Source organism: Parasteatoda tepidariorum, chromosome 5 (assembly GCF_043381705.1).
Source record: "Parasteatoda tepidariorum isolate YZ-2023 chromosome 5, CAS_Ptep_4.0, whole genome shotgun sequence".
Classification (NCBI taxonomy): Eukaryota; Metazoa; Arthropoda; class Arachnida; order Araneae; family Theridiidae; genus Parasteatoda; species Parasteatoda tepidariorum.
The window spans coordinates 12,390,278-12,408,670 of NC_092208.1; the positions used below are offsets into that span (position 1 = coordinate 12,390,278).

The 18,393-nt window shown below is 30.5% G+C and overlaps 1 protein-coding gene across 1 annotated transcript; it reads right to left on the reverse strand.

Annotated features, from left to right (window-relative positions):
- Positions 1 to 253: 253 nt before the first annotated feature.
- On the reverse strand, positions 254 to 15,235 carry LOC107436686 (uncharacterized). Its single transcript, XM_043046088.2, has 8 exons — positions 14,677 to 15,235; positions 11,892 to 11,934; positions 11,575 to 11,793; positions 9,129 to 9,232; positions 8,585 to 8,717; positions 7,238 to 7,552; positions 5,507 to 5,599; positions 254 to 2,000 (listed from the first exon to the last, which is right to left on the reverse strand). The coding sequence occupies exons 1-8, from the start codon at positions 14,866 to 14,868 to the stop codon at positions 1,108 to 1,110; spliced, it is 1,992 nt and encodes a 663-aa protein (XP_042902022.1). The 5' UTR covers positions 14,869 to 15,235; the 3' UTR covers positions 254 to 1,107.
- Between the last annotated feature and the right edge of the window lie 3,158 nt (positions 15,236 to 18,393).

The window sequence follows — 18,393 nt, forward strand, 5'->3', positions numbered from 1 at the left end:
TAAGCATTGTAGTAAGCACTGAGTTATCTTTGTGCAAAATCTGAGGCTCTGTCCCTGAAACTGGCTGGAAATTTGCCCACCTCCAGGTTGATGAGTGCCAGATTGTCTGAGAACTGAAAGCGGTCAGCGTGCAATGCCACCAACATTCTGTTAATCGCAAAATTATGATCCTCTGACTCCTAATGGGCAGTTACAGGAATGCTTTACTTTAAGTACAAATAAATATAGTAAATATTAAAGAAATTGATCTACATTCTCATAAAAATTCTCTTATATTTAGAAAAATCTATATGCTCAGAAAACACTTTACATAAAAATTACTATATTAATACAAACATATTTAAAATCTCATAACAACATATCAAAAAATGAAAAAAAAATAGAGTCACATGCCTTCACGTAAATTCCCTAAAACATCAGTTGTATTCATTTATAGCTATTTAGATAAATAAAATCCAAATTCTTGTTCAATAAAAAATAGTTATTTTTATACCTTCTGTTCAAGAATCATTGCAATTACAGCTTCATCATCATAAAAAACACAATCTTTGAATTCAACTAACAAATTACTTTCTTACTTACATTATAGAACCTTTCCAAGTTTTACAAAACCATTTCTTTAGAAAAGTTGCCTTTGTTCAAATTCGGTATTTAACAATTATTCTTTATGGACTCTTTGCTACAAAATTGGCAAACAAAAATCTTAATTAGGCACAGATTCAAAAAACTCATTACATTTTTCTCAAGTTATACAGTAATTTTAATTTCTGAAACATCAGTGTTTATTTATCTATGTTATATCTCAGTTTTATCAATTTTATTTCTCTTCATCATCATCATAAAAAACATAATCTTTGAATTCAACTAACAAATTACTATCTTACTTACATCATAGAACCTTTCTAATTTTTCAGAAAAGTTACCTTTGTTCAAATTCGGTATTGAGCTAATAAGTATTATTCTTTAAGTACTTATTGCAACAAAATTGGCAAACAATAATCGTAATAAGGCACAGAAGGGAAAAACTCATCACATTTTCTCAAGTTATACGGATATTTTCATTTCAAAAACATCAGTTTTATCAATTTATGGCTTCCTGGATATAAGTTATCTCTTTTCCAGTTCTTCTTTAATAAAAGGAGTGAAATAATTTTCACATTTTGCAGCTTGAGACTCATTATATAGGCTGCTTATGTATTCTTCCCAATCCTTTAAATAAATATCTCGATCATCCTTGCAAAATGCAGAATCATGCTCCCTACAAGTAACACGATCTTCACAGTCAACTGCCACATAATTATTCTCATTTAAGGATTGAAAATGCTTTTGCTCAAACCTAAGAGTCTTTGTAGTTCTAACAGCACACTCATTTTCCAAGGCTGTCTGTACGATTTTCATTTTGCCCCAAAATTCCTTCTTCTTTTTCACCGAATCTAGATCCCTTCTGGATAGTTTAGGGTATAAATTCGTAAATGGAATTAAAGGCTTGACATCAAGCAAAAAGCACAAAAATGACTTCATTTGTTTTGGAAGCTGATAACATCTGCCGATATCACTCAGGCATTCCGGTACCTGCTTTGTGCCTGAATACGGAAAACGAACTATGCAAAATCTTTTTTTCAAAGCGTTCGGTGAATTGAATATCTGAAAGGAAATGTAGTTCTTGGCATTAGGGAGTTGGTGGCACCAGTGGGACATTTCTTGGACACGGATATCCACGTCTTCTTCAAAAGTTATGCACAATCCTTCAGACATGATAAAAATAATTATGTCAGACTCGTTGTACTTACTTCTTATCCAGTCTTTCGGATCTCTGGAAAATACATATTCGCCGCCTGATTTCTTTTTAATCCATTTTTGCGGATCTTCAATTTTCCCATAAATTGTTGAAACATTAATTTTATGGACAGTTGTTAGGTAAGAGCCAAAGGAAGAAATAAAATCGTCATGAACAGGGCAGTCTTGAGAATAAACAAGCAAAGCCTGTTTGTAAGGGATTTCTAAAAGACGAAAAAAAAAATTATGACTATGTTTTTTCTTTAAAAAAAGAAAGGAGTAGGAAAAAAGACAATGTGCAATGTTTGTATGTATTTAAGAGAATTAAAAAAATAGAATGTGCATAAAATTGTATGTACATTTGTATGAATGTATTTACATAAAATGTGTGTTTATATATAAGAACTTTTTGAGGTGAAGAAAAAAGGATTCTACCTTTTTGAAATAGGATTACAAGGGCAAAGGTTGTTTGAAACATGCATGTATGTGTGTACATAAGTTCATAAAATGTATGGTTTTATGTGCAAATTTACATACATGTGTATGTATAAACTTATGAGCGTACAAAAAATATACTGTACAGTGCATCAAAAAAAAGAATCACCCGAAATAATTTTTGATCTAATGATCGGATTTTCACATTCTAGAACTCAGTCTTAATGGCTCGAGGAGGGTAACCTCACATAAGTTAATTAAGTGCAGATGATACTTTAAGTTGCTAAATTTGATACAAAAACATACTTTCTCTGAATAAACATACCATTTTTTGATGGATTCAGATTTCTGATCTCTAAAATATAGAAGGTAGCCCCAATCTGTAAAATATGGTTACCACAGTTTGGTCAGGAGAGCACTCCAAAGTTTGGACCGCGTAATGTTAATTTTATTTTTTGCGTATTTTGCTATATCTCTGAACCTAAGCACTTAAGCGAAATTAAAAAAAATTTTACAAAATTTTAAAATTCGTTAAACCAAAGATAATTCCATGCAAAAAATAACTTTTAGAAAATATTTATTATTTTTTATTATTTTATTAACTTTGGAGTCAAAAATTTTTTGAATTGTAAGATATACAATTTTTAACATCATTTTAAAAGTATGTAATTTTACATGGCAAAATTTGAGCGAGATCGGATTTTGCTCAATATTGTATTTTGCCAAGAAAAATTACGTTTTTTAAAAAGATGCAAAAAATGGTACATCTTATTCAAAAAATTTTTATGCCATTCTTAAATAGAATAATAAAAAATAATAAATCATTACTAAAAGATATTTTTTGCATGGAATTATCCTTGGATAAATGAATTTTATAATTGTGTGAAAAATGTTTCAATCTGCTTAAGTTCTTGAGATAAAATGAAGTACACAAAAAGGTAAAATTAACATTAAGCGGTCCAAATTTCGGAGCACTCTCCTGACCAAACTATTGGGACCATATTTTCCAGATTGCGGCTACCCTCTATACTTTTGGAGGTCAGAAATCTGAATCCGTCAAAAAAATTGCATGTTTATTCAAAGAAAGTACGTTTTTGTGTCTGATTTTGTAACTTAAAATATCATTTGTTCTTATTAATTAGCATATTTGAGGTCATTCAGCTATTAAGATCAACTCCTAGAACGTGAAAATCCGATCATTAGATCAAAAGTTATTCAGAGTGGTCTGTTTTTCTTTTGTGCACTATACATTACTGCATACGTTTGCAAGCAATGTTTGTATGTACATTGCACGCATGTACATACAACCAATAAAAAGCATGTAAATAAAATATATATTTGTTTGTATATTTGCATGCATATACACACAATGTTTTTTTGTAAGTATGCATGTTCATACAATGTATATATGTACATATGTATAAACAAAAAATAAGAAACCGAACACCTTAATAACTTTCAATCTAAAATTTGAGCTAATGAAACAGTTGAATGGTCTTTAGAAGTGACTTTTTGTAAATTTTATTACTCTGAAACAATTTGGCTGATTTCAAATTTTGGATTTTGCCATTTTTCATACTCCCAAAAGTTTTCAATCCAAAGAGTTCTAACTCACATTGAACTATAAGCATAATTTAATAAAAAGTAAAAGTTAGTTTACCTTACATTCAATTTTTTTTGTCCATTTATTAAATACAGTGCAGAACCCATTATCCGGAAATCAGAAAACCGGAAAACCAAAAAATCGGAACGAAATTTGATAAATTTCTCGCCATTTAAAAAAAAAATTTTTTTTTTCCTTTATGATTTTTCTTTCTTTTTTTTAAGATGTTTGCCTTACCATCATTTTGGAAATAATCATTAGTGTATTACTTCATCGTTTTTTCTTATTTTTAAGATTATTTCCAATTTTTTTTTTTTTTAGTTGGGTTTAACAATAAAAAAAACGGCTTTTTGTAGCCATTCAGAAAACCAGAAAAATCAGTTATCCGGAATAGCGATGGTTCCCTACTGTATTAAAAAGTTTTATTTACTTGTTATTATCCTATAAAATAAGGCTTTTGATTATGGAGAAATTTCTTGATCCACTAAAATAATTCAGTAAAATAAGCAAAAATTGAAAGTTGCACAAAGGGGACCAAATTTCTTACCACTATCGTGACTAAAGTATAGAGATCATATTTTCCATACTGAGACTATCCCCCATATTTTCAGGGTCAAGAATCTGTATTCAATGGGGGGGAAAAAGAGAAGTTTATTCTTAGAAAATAGATTTTTCTATCTGATTTAATAACCTAAAATATTATCATCACAAATTAATTAACATATTTGAGGTTAATCCCTCAAACTACTGCATCTATGTACTTTTGTTGTTTCATTTTATATTTTGCCCACAGCACAATTCTTTATTTTACTTTATTTATGGCCAAAAGTTTTTTAAAGGCTCTTGTTCCTAAAATTAAGTCTAAAACGATAAACTGGAATAGTCTTATTAAAAAGGTATTTAAATTAGTCTTTTAAATATTGCAAAAGAAAATATTGATGAACAGTGCGCAAAATAAAAAATAAAACATGAATGACGTTTTATCTTAAGATCAGACTTACATTAAGATTCATTGTTAATGATTCAATAAGCATTAAATATGGTGATTCAGGACTCTCCTTTGTGAGAACGGGAGTTGGAATCCAGCCGGTCGAAGACTCCCTGTATAGTAAATGGTGACTGGTGCATGCTAAATCTTTTGGGTCACAAAGTCCTCCATGTTCTCATAACAAATTATACCTCTGGGGGTATTGGATTGTAGATTGATCGTTCTCTGGTTCAAGTCAAAATTACGATCTGTAGATTAATGAATGGCTGTATGAATGGGTTTGCCCTACAAAACAGGTGTGGCAGAAGTCGAATTCTTTGCCACAGATGGCGCCACTGGAAAACAAGAACAATTGCACCTCCAAAGTCTTAATGGTCTACGACAATAACAACATTTGATGCAGATGACCTTTTAAGTAAGTAATTTTTTTTTTCTCAACACATGTGAAAAGTGAAATTAATACTAAGGAGCCCAAATTTTCAACTGCTATTATGAAAAAATCTTGTAGATGCCTCCATAGGTTCTTGAACCATCAAGATTGCTGGGCATTATATGAAAATATACTCACTAGATCAAAAGTTATTAAGGTGTTCTGTTATTCACTTTGTGCACTACACATTCAAACTACTTTTATCCTAAATATGTAATACATTGTTTTTTACATGTATATAATTCAGTCTATTTTAAAGTAGCATGCAACTTACCTTTATTGTAATACATATGGCAGCATTTTAGAACTGAAACCATAAATAGGAGAAGCAAGAAAACACTAGACACTACTAGCATCAATGCTCTACCTGTAAAGTGAATGCGATTAACATTAACAAGTTATTTTTAAAACTAAAAAGAAAAGCTTACAATTTGATCAATAGTTTATTCTAAACAGTTACAAAAGTATGTTATTGAATGGTTGACTAAGAATTCCTAATTTTCTTTTAATGATAATGTGATCATAACTTCCTGAATCATCATTTGGAAACCACATCTCTGAAGTCTTAAGTGGGTGCCATACAGCGGAAGAAAATTTTCATTCAGAATTCTTTCTCAAACGCGATGAGCAACCATACTACCACATAACTAATTTAAAACTTAAAAGAAAGAAAAAGTAAGCTATAAAGTTTCAATAGTTGAAAAAAATACTTCAAAGTATTAAAATGAAAACTAATTATTAGAAGAGAACTCCTAAGTTATCCTCTCATAATTTATTTCCATTTGAATATTTTAAAATTTTCTTTTCAGTATTTCACAACTTCAGGCGAGTCTGAACTCACTTTTTCTACACCTTAAATTTTAAATTAAAAATTAAAGAGAATTTCCTTTCACGGTATGGCGTCCTCTTAAGAAGAAAGACATTGTTAATCTATATTTGAACAGAAATAGTTCTGCTCCAAACATAAATTGGTCTGAAGGTATGTCAAAACCTATGAGCAGTTTCTGCAGGAGGGAATTTGCGTAAATAAATTAGTATTTGCATTTAAGTTCCGATTTTAAAAAAAGGAAAAAAAAATTTGACAGACAAATCCTATAAACGATCATTTAAGGTTCTTGGCAATTTCAGAATCCTCCCCAACAAATCAACAAAATCAAGAGCCCTCTCCCAAGCACATGTAAGAATGTCGTAACACCCCTAGGTTTTTCCTTTAACTTTGACACTAGAGTGCTCTAATTTTAGACTAAAATTTAAATAGTTATGATTTCAATTGCAAAATTTATGTTTCAATTCTTTTCATACAATTTTGAGCAAAATATTCTTCAGGAATTATTTGTGTTTTCCTTTTGTGAGGAAAACTCTTGACCTTTGAACTCATGAAAGAAATTTTCCCCCAACTCCGGAAATTTATTCCACAAATTTAATTCTTATATCAAATGTTTCCAAGTGTAACTTCTCCGAAATTTTTTTGTTCCCTTTTTTCTTTTAAATTTTTAAAACACTTTCAAAATAATGTGATTATAATGCCTTCTTAAAGCATTAATTATACTACTCCTCTCTAGTCAGCAAAAATAAGCAAATCTCCAACCTCCTCTTTCCCTACTAGGTAATTATGCAATATTTGAACAGAGCCCAATTAAGTCAAAATAATTGGATATGTTGTGCATAAACACATTAACTTCATAGTTGAAATAAAAAAAAAGTTTTAAAGACTACATTTGTTAAAACAAGAGAAAAGTTAACTAAAAACATTAAGTTAAAACTAATTTAATGTTTATTGCTGTGAATAAAATTACATAAATCCTTAGTGACAAATTTTGAGACACCTGTGCCTAAGCTAGTAAATGCACTTAGGTTTGGATAATTTTCCGTTTAGACCATTTTGGAGAATAAAACTCAAAGGTTCTGTCACAATTCAGCTTTAGATGTCCAACCAAACTGAAGTTTGGTAAGTGTACAAATATGATTCAGATGCTGATAGATAATTAGAAAAATATGTGCTAACCTATATTATATGGAGCAGAAACATAGAATGCCTGGGTAGCAGAAACTGAACAGGAAGAACTTTTGGAATCAACAGGCTTTACTGAAACATAATAAAAACCCTCCTCAACAGAAGAGAATTCCATAGAAATCATCTCTTCTACTTCTGGTTGAGCTATTTTATTAATAGTTTTCATAGAAGATGCATGAACTAATACCACTAAATATGAAGAAACATTAAAACGATGTGGAGCGGTTGAAAATTTGATCTGCACAAGTCCTACAGTCAGAGCATTTTTAAACACCATGATCAATGGCTGCCACTTGCATAACGAATCTGGAAGGAAAAAAAATCTTTATAAAAACAATAGTAGAGGATTGGCAAGTTTTTGCAGTGTTATTATTCATATTTGAAATTGAGCATTGTAGTGTTTAAGGTCAAATATTAAATACTAATTATAGTAAACAGTTTACCATACACTGAAAAGAAAATATCTTAAAACCATTTTATTAGTTAAATATACATTAAATATTAGCTTTTACATTCTAAGGAAAGATATGTTGTTAGCTCAATGGTTCTAAAGTTGCTTTAAATAAGATCTTTTAAATTTTTAGACATTCGAAAAATTGCTTTAAATGAGACATTCTTAGAAGATAAAATTTATTTATATTTAGTACTTAGCAGAATATGCTTACAGCAGTACTCGTGGCCTGAAGGAAATTTCACTGTAAAAGCGAGCGGCAGTCAACGTGTTAAACAGGGATGCCAACTTTCTATGCTTTTTTGTAAAAATTTAGTGATAGCTAAGTTACTGTTTTAGTGTATTATTTTTTATTCATTTACATTTATTTTCCACACCACATTGATCCAGGTTTTCTGTGGTGAGGTTTTTGATTGACACTTTCATACACTATGGACCGACGGTACGCCGAAATGAATTGTGAAAAAGTTGAATAGAACAATGTAAAGCACGCTTTTGCATAATATGTGGCAAAAATCGACAAGCTACAGAAAAAAAATCTCATTTTTGAAAACGGAAAAGTAAGCACTTCTTAAGAACACCCAATGAAAAAAGCACCTTTTAGGGCTTTTAAATAACGAAAATAAGCACCTTTAAGCACTTTTTAAAAACGCTACGCACCATGAAGTACATTACACAAGTTGTGAAAATTTAGAGTATATAACATGAATATATATGGGATTCAGAATTAGCTGCTGTTAACCTTGATGTTCTTGTCATTTGAAAAATGAGCAATTAAAAATGTACGTCAAGTTACATTTCTACATATTAAACAAAGTATAAAATGTTATACACAAATAAAATAAACAAAATAGAAATATGTGCAGATTAAAAAAAAAAACACTTACTATGCCTTAAAAGAGGAGGAATAAACACATAGTAGCTTAAACTTCTTTTCATTGGTAGAGATGTGAAAGTCATTGTTACATTTTGAATCATTCTTTCAGTCATATAATAAAAACAGTCATAAAATAATTCCATCTGAAAAATTACAGTAAATAAGTCCTTTAATAATACTAAAATAAAGAAGCAATAAATTCAATATTTTGTTGATTTATAAACTTGAAAGTGAGACAGGAATGTTATTTAAAAATTACCTAAAACAACAAGTAATCTAATAAATAAATAAGTAATGCTATAGTTCATTAATTAATAAATTGAAATTATGAAAAGATTATAGAATCAAGTTTTGACAAACCGAGTTCTGCTTAATCCAAGGGGTAAACTCATACAGAAGTTCAATTAGTTTCAATCCGAGTACTCATCAACAGCGATAATGTAAATTGTATTTATCTTAAATTATTGCATTTTTAATTTCAGTTCACAAAGATATTTAAATAAATCTGTGTATGCAAATAAATATACCAAATAAGATAGTCAAAAATTTCTTACAGGATAAATAACTCCTTTAGGGTTTAGGTCTTTAAAATCCATAAGTCTGCAAAAACTTTTTTTCCTAGAATTCTCTTTGATTGAGATTGCCAGACCTTTAACATCTATCAAAAAGAAATATTGAAAATTATAACAAAAATATGTATACAACTTTACCTTTCAATGCAATAATTCAGCTCACAGTATTATTATTAATAATATTATAAAGTAAATTCCAAAAACAGACCATTATTGGTCAAGAGGATAAACAGAGGTTAAGGTTCCATGATTTCATGACCAACATTATGATGGTGGCAATGTGATCAGCATTGTGTGATGACCACGTCTACTACCCAGACAAGTTGGAACACGCCAATCAGAAGCCTCAGGGAAATTCCCGCCACCATCGGGGCTAGAATTCTAATGCTATATAATGACTAAGTGCCTACATAATCATAAAATTAAGTAAGACTTCTCTCTAAATAAAGATGAATTTGATTATTCAATGATTTTTATTTAGAGAATTATACAGAAAACTATAAATTTAATTGAATCAGTTTATATTTGATGTCCTTAAGTATAGTATATAAAAATGCAAAGTATAAACATTTAAATTAAATTTTATTACTAAGCTTAAAAATATGAATTTTTGGGGTTTTATTTTACACATTTTAAAATAAGAATCTTTTAATTTCAAAACAGTTCAACTTATTTTTAAAGATACAAAGCAATACAGAAATATTAATGATTTGTTCATTCTTAAATGCATATATTAAAGAAAGCTTAAGACAATATTTTGATTTTTTAAGCCATTATATTTAATATGGAACCAAAATAATAATAATAAAAAATAAAAAAACAATTATTTTAGTAATCTTAGAAATATTTGCATTGTTATACAGAAAAAGTTGATGCTCGATTTAAGAGCCCCTGTTGTTAACATGAAAATGGATGAGGATGAAATAATTTGAGGTTGTTAACGATTATATAAAAATACCATATATATTTATAACTTAAAATGGTGTAAATTAACTGTAACAAAGCAATGCGTTACTTTAGTAAGAATAAGCTAACTAATAGGATAATTGAATTAAAAATAACATGCTTGCAAGTACCAATTTTGATAAATATTTTGAAGAAAAAAAAACTTTTTCGAAAAATATACATCCAGATGATTGCAAAGATCACATGTTTAACTCAAAAATAAACCACACCCTGAAACTAACGTTACAAAAAAAAGGGTGAGATAAATTTTCAGTAATAACATAAATGCACCCTTTACATAATGAGCCCTTTCTAACAGAATTAGATAGATAGTGAATACATATTCCGAAACTAAATAAAATACAAGACTTCATTCAGAGTTTTCCTTGACGATGCTTTTTTGTGAACAAGGCTTTTCATCTATGGTGACAAAATACTATGGTGATAAAAAAAACTAAATACAGGTGTCCATTATCCTTTGAAAACAACTTATTTTCATCTTTCTAATGTGGAGCATTGTATAAACAGATCTTTAAAAGTTTGTTTGGAAAACAAACGCAACCATCCCTTTAATTATGTAGACACAAACTCTTTATTTTGCAGCTCCCTGATTGAGAAATGCTGATATAGACTCTCAACACCATTTGAAGGAAGATAAAGTTTTTGTCACCAAAACGATCATCAAGTTGGCGACAGTCCCATAGTCAATAGTCTTACTTCTGTCTGCAAACTATTATAAGCTGTTAAAATACGGAAGAAAGCTAAGCTTAACCATGTACTTTGGAAAAATAGTGCATAGTAAACAATCAATAATTACAAATTTGTTTATTTCAGCAAAAAAGATAACACAAAGAACAGTGTTAACAAAGGTAAGTTATCGATACTTCACTAGCTGTGTGACCACTCATCAAGGCCACATAGGAGAAGAATCTATGGGATTGTGTCACTCTTTCTTATTTAAAAATGAATTTAGATGTTTCCAATTTAATGTGTGAAAACATCAAAAGAAATAATGGATAAAAAAATTTCTTAGAAACTTTTCTTAAATTAAATGACTAAATTTAAATCATGTTATAAGAATATTGCTGACATAAGGATGAGAGTCCAAATAAAATTGAATATGTAGAATAGCAAATCGCAATAACAAAAGGTTGGCTGCTTTAAGGAGGAGTCGTACTAAAGAGCGTAAACAGAATCTTCATAAAACTAAACTTAAAAAAAAGATAGCAAAACAAAAATATTAAAAGTTTTCACATTTTTTATTCAAAAAATTAAATCTGTTTGGCCACCCAACTTACTGATGTGGCTTATGTTATCACTAGCAGTGTGAAAATTTTATCGTTCCAAAAGTTATCCTCTTTTTCAAGTAAAAAAAGTCACTTGATTTTTTTTATAAAAAAAAGTAAAGAAAGACATTCTTTTAAAATTTGATTTAAATAAGTAAATTAAAAAATACCTATATAAACATCTAATGCATACTTACCATCTAGTATTTTAAATGTTATATTAATAGCAGAAGAAGCACTGAGAGGATATTTGATTGATTCATTATAACGAAGTTCACGCTCCTTAAATATTTCATCTCCTGAAGACAAATATAACAAAGAAGCATATGGCAACACTTGGACTGAAAACCTTGCCTCTGTTTGCGTTTCATAATCCACACTGCTACTCTGAAGTTCTGATGTTTTCTTATCACATACTAAAAAAATATTAAGGTTGTATGAGAATATAGCACATAATATATGTTTTAAAACCATAACAGGAATATTTTAAAAGCATATATATTTATAACATTACCATTCCTTGAGAAAACTGTGCAACTTTTTTCATCAACAGGGAACTAAAAAAATTTACTTTATTAAAATATTATGGTAATTCAGAAATAAAAAATATCTTATAAACAAATTTTTATTTGCAGAAAAATATAGTAAAACAAGTAAAAAGTAAATTAACTTTAGACATAAAAATATGTAAAAATAAAATTAGTATCAAATAAATAGTTTTAACTAAACAGCTTTCAACACATAAAAATTCTAAATAAAAAGTAAAATAGGGTTTAACAGTAAATACAGGTTGTGACTATAAAGTAATGATACTAATGCTCCCACAGAAGAACTATCCATGCGCCAAACAGGAATGACAGTGGTAAAGGAAGTGTGAACTTTCCCTTTCAAATGTGATCCTACCTACATTCCCCTGTGGCAGAATTTTTTCGAGTTATCTGCGACAAAACTCTCCAGCACTAATATCTTTCTGCAAGATACTTTTAATAATAACAAACATATATGCTACTAATTTAAAATAACAAAAGCGCTATGTTTACAAAAAAAAAAACTATACTATAATTTTTTTTATTTGAACATTTAATAATTTCTTATTCTAATATTATACGTGATATTCTTCCATTTTGTTGAGGGGGAGAGGAGATCATCACAATAAAAAATAATTAAAAATCAGGAAATCAGTAGTATACTAATTACTGAAAAAAAGATCGACGATTAAAGAGCGCAAATCGGACTCTCCAGAAGCGTGTTTTGTTTTGAGTTGTTGTTATAATAAATAGTATTGTTTTGTTTGTTGTAATAAATGGAATCATGAAAAAATATTGGAATTAAAAAACTATGGAGAAATCAATAGTAATAACTGCCAAAAATTCAATGGAATTATTGCCTTAAGAGTAGGCAATATATGTTTATCATGTAAATAAGTTTCTAGTGGTAATAGCATTTTCAAACTTCACTCACCTTCATAGAACTGGCATTGAAAAAGAAAAAAGACAATGTTTCTTGGCTCGTACCCCCAAAACATCACTGGTACCAGAGCACCCGCCCAGGAGGTGCACTCAACATTAGGTGCAATCGCAAGGATCAGACGGCACTTACCAGCAGCCACCTTAAGTCTCTTTCTTTCGAGGGTAGCGTTAAAATCTTTCCGAACGGCCCCAGGTGCCACAACATGCAGGCTTCTCCTCAACATATCCTTGACTGGACAAGAGGGACATTCTAGAAAATCCACTTTTGGTGGCCGACTTCCTCCGGGTCATGAATTTCATTGACATTGTTTAGCCCTGCTAACTTTGGGGATTAGGAAGAAGAAGCATTTTCAAGATGGCCAAGAAGACGGTGAAAATGATTCATGCCCAGGGTGCCCATCCACATTGAGAAACAGATAAAAGAATTGAAAAAAGTCGGTTTGCTGATTTATTCCGACTAATGGTTAAATATTCATGAGATTTCTGAAACTGTAGAAATTGACAAAAGATGTGTAAGATCTGAATTGTAGAAGAAGTGATGAGTCTTTACATCACAATGTTAATTATTCAGGGTTGGGTTTTTGCCGTCAAAAACTGGTTTTTGACATGACAGTGGTAAAAACCGTGTTTTTACCGGTAAAAACCGTCAAAAACCTACTGTTTTCTTTAATTTATGGCATATAGCGGACAATATGTTATTTTCACTTAATTGCCTTTATAAATGAATGTTGTAAATGATTGCTAATGATTTTGCAACTATATACATGTATTCTTATAGAAGGATATACATTCATACAGAAATATTGTAATATACTTATTGAAAATAGTGATACTTAACTTTTATCATTATAGCTTGATTTGCAAAGGATTCAAAATTTTGCACTTCTTAATTGTTAGAAATAAACAAACAAACAAAAAAGCTTGGAACTATTAATAAATTCAAGAACTAAAAAGAAGAATTTAAAATTTGGCATTTCTTAAATATTAGAAATAAGCTAAACAAAACTTTCAAAACTTGTAACTACTAACAAACTCTAAGTCAAGAATGACTTGACATTCTTCAGTAATGTAATATGCCAAACAAAATGATGCTTGGAAATGTTGAAAATTTTGTTTAGTATCCTAATATTTTACTTCAAATAGTATGTTTTGATATAATCATGTTGGGAAAATGCAAGAATCTGTTCTTAAATATCTTTTAACAACTTTTTTTCTAATTTTATTGCCCAAAAATGAATTAATTTTAAATTATAAGCAGTTAAACTCAAATAAAAATACAGTTTTACCAAAACTATGGGTTTTTGACAGAGGGGTTTTTGACATGACGGTAAAAACCATGGTATAAACCGGTAAAAACCGTCATGTGTCAAAAACTTGCCAACCCTGTAATTATTTCTATCAAATTACATAATTCAGCTATTTAAATCACTTTATTTTCAAACCTAATATATAACTTACAAATATATTAATCATCAGAATTAAAGTTTTCCTTCCCAGTCAGGAAATCATTTTAATGATCGACTTAAAAAAAAAATTCTAAATTAATAATAAGCTCTTGTGTTTGATAAATTTTATTTAGAATGAAAGGAAGTAAAAACAAAACAAATTTTCCTTCCAAAACATATAAAAAGAATGTTATTTTCTAATCATAATTTCAGTAAATTTTAAAATCGGCATTTAAAAAGTCAAATGTAATCCAATAGGTTGCATCAAAAACGACAAAAATTTAGCAAAAATTCTCTTCTTTTTTCGCATACAGTAGAAACGCGTAAAAAATTGAAACAGCATTAAGAAATAAATTTAATCTATTGATACAACAAACAAGTATACCATAAGAAAAGAGCAATCTTCCACTTCTTTACTTCTATTTTCATAGTCTTTTCTATTCTTATATTCCTCGATATAGCACATTTTAGATGGATGATAAGCAGCATCAACAAAAACCAACATTAAAAATCCTAGAAATAGCTGTATTGTTTTCATAATAAAGAAGAAATATTTTAATCTAACAAGATTTTTCATACGATGAAAAGAAACTAGACGTTTTCCTACGTTTGTGGTTTAATTGTTCTACCAAACTGTTTTAAATAGCACAAAAGTGAAACACAAAAGGTAGAAAAAATTGTTTTCTCATTTCAATTATAAACATACAAATTTCAAAGTCCGGTTTCATCCGTACCCTTGACCAAACCAATATTCAAGGGTCGTTGACAACATTTAGAGAACTTTTATTTTTAGCTTAATTTAAACTTCGATTTCATTAACTATAATATGAGTGAAAAATAAGAATTTCATGTTTGAAGGCCATAACAATTACGCAATTTACTGTATGTTGGTAATAATGATAAATTTTGAGCTTTATGCTTTTAAAAGTTTCAGCTTGTTGCTTGCAAAAAAGAAATTAAAACTGGAAACAGGTGGAGTTAGAGGCAGAACCAATCATGGAGGATCAGGGCCGCCTCGAAAGAAGGAGGAGTTACACTCTCATGGCGGCCCTGGGAGGATTCGCGATCGTAACGCTCGAATCCGCCATCTGGCGAAAGACCGGTTCCATGGTTGTATGTCAAGGCTTGACCCATCCATCTCTTCTTTTTCGCAGATGTATAGGAATGTATTTACTTTACTATGTTTTCCCCTTTCTTAATATTTTCTAAAATTTCCACGACGCTTTCGTTCGGAACTATGTTCAATGTAGTTTCAGTTCCATATAGTTTCCCAACTTAGAAATTTTTAATCTATTTTAAAATCAAGACAGAAACTAACGTACTTCCTTCTCCTATGACTCTCGAAACGCTAATAGTAAAGGCATGCGGAGAGGCAAAGAATTCTGCTCTACGCCACCTGTAATCCATTTCGATCGCCAATAGAGTGTTGGCTTCGTTATCATTTCATTCCAAAAACTAGGCTTTTGTTAATTTTCATTTTCTGCAAATTCAGCAACTGTTGCAGTTTTCACAATTTCGTCAGCTTGTTCATTGACTATTTCTAATATCTTAAGTTTAATTTATGTTTGACGAATTGATATGGATATTATAAAACTTGAAAAGTCTTATAAATGGCAATATCTGACGAATCCTTCTTCCTCACAGTAAACCTCATTTCAAAGTTGATCCTACCTCCCGCTACAACTACCCAGACTTCTAGTAGATAGACAAGTAAAGGTGTTACCGGTAACACATTTACTTCCCAAACGAATAAATGGAAGCACTGCCAGAGGAAGACGCTGTCGCTTCCCGGGTGACATTAAAAACATTGCCCTTAACTCAATTTCGTAAAAATAATTTTTTTTTTAAAAAATAAGCATTATAAAAAAAAATTTAAAGTCAATTCCTAACAAAGAGAAATCTTATTTCAGTAATTTTTTATTAACTAATTACAATTAATACAAATATGTAAATTCATATGACAGAATCACAATATTAAGTGGTAAAATAGAAAGCGAATTTTCTTGCAATTTTCAATTCTTCTTTCTTTATATGAAGGTGGACAATTATTTTTGATTGTTTCCATTTATTCACTTTCTATTTTTTTTTCGTTTCTAATTTATGAAGCTGATGGTGGTCTATAATTTCTTATTCTATCCATCTCTTGTAATGCTTAATTATCGCAAGGAACCTTTCCAGTGAGTTTCGAGCAGTCCAGTTCTTTAATCAATAGTCCCTCTAATGATTTCGCACGACTCAAGGCGACGTATGCTTGACCTGCTGCAAAGAGATTTCGTCCTCGATATCTCATTACTGCATAATCCACAGTGCTACCTTGCATCTTAAGTATTGTTGATGCCCATGATAGTATTAATAGTAACATTCTTCATTCAATAGTGCTGCAGCTGCTTCTGGCGGGGAATTGCACTGATATTGACCAGATTCTGTGAGCACCATTATTGCCAAAGTTCAATGTGACTGATGGAATGTCTTGTTCGGTGAAAATTAGTTCAATGACTTAACATCACTTTAGCTCCGACAAATATCTGTAATTCTGCAGGAGGACCACCAGTTTTATTGATGTCAGTTGGTATTATTTTACTCATATTTATCATTATTTTACTCATTACTCATCACTCGTATAATATGTAATCTTCGATGTTACGTGTGCGTGTAGTAACTACAAACTGGTTTTGCACTTTTGATTCTCGATATTGCAATTCCCTTTCTTCTGAAGTGTTGTAATACAGCATCATTATGTTTGTTACCTGGTCGTTGGTTGGGCCAATAACTAGTGCCTTTTCAATTGAGAACTCACATTTCCAATCATCATTGTTGCACACTTTATTCAATAGCCCTCGCATATGTCTCTGTTCTATCTCTCCGACTCTTAATGCATTTAATACTTCAACAAATCACCTTGCTGTCGCATATTGTCTCGAAGCTCTACCAACGTAACCAGTTGCCACAGATGTATTTCTAGAGCCATGTACTGCGGTTGATTGAAGACTTGTGATCCTCTGATTGGTAGTAGTTGCATCAAATCACCAAATACTATCAAATTGATGTCACCGAATAACACGATGTCTGTCTTCTATTGCTACAATCGATTTTCTATCATGCATAATGTCTCATATGGGGCCATTGACATTTCATTAATGAAGAGGAACTCGTTATCTTCCCACTGTTCACGCATGACTTTCAGCTAATTTTCTGTTAGCTTCTGCATTGACGCTATTGATGGTAATCTCAGTGTGATGTGTAATGTTTGTTGCCTCCTACCAAGCGAGCTGCGACATCCGTTAAAGCCCACACCTTTACAGCTGGCTTGCCCTTAGCATATAATTTATCTATTTGATTCCTCGGAAGCTAGAAGCTTGGGTGCAGCATTCCATGCTGCTTCAACATTATGCCACAATTCATCGACCGTAGCGACTGACGAGTGATGGCGTGCCAGTCGTTCGGCAACCATTGACCAGCCGTTTTCAGTTGGTGAGAGATCAGGAGAACGAGCTGGCCAGGACAACAGGCCAACATGTTCTGCGTCAAGGAAGGACAGGACAGTGCGGGCAACATGCGGTCCAATATGCCTTCGACGACGAATGATCCTTATTGCTGTTTGTTGATCTGATTTTTACAGTGATGACATAGTAAAAGCATTGGCTTGTTTCTTAATTCATCCGGTAAATCCTTCGTTTCTGTCAAATAGCATTATTAATTAAATTTAATTAATTAATTAATGTTTGAAAAAATTATATTAACATCAAGTGCCGTCTAATACAAGTTTAAAAAATGTATTTGAACTTGAGTGGATGAATAAAAGGTATTTTATTAACAATTGAAAATTTGAAGAAGATATATAAATATATATCGGGAGTATGAACGTGAACTAATAGTAGGAATTGAAAAAACAACAAAGCAAATCAAATTAATTTTCAATATAGTAATTGAGACGTTTCTTTAAAACTAAAGAGGCAAAATTCCACAAACGCAAACCAAATAATGAGCAATTTGAAATACAGCGAAACAATTATTTTTTTAGCATACTCTTAGCATAATAATATATCATACTTAGTACCGTAGGAAGTATTTTGGAGTATTTATCTCTGCCAATTCTATGCAG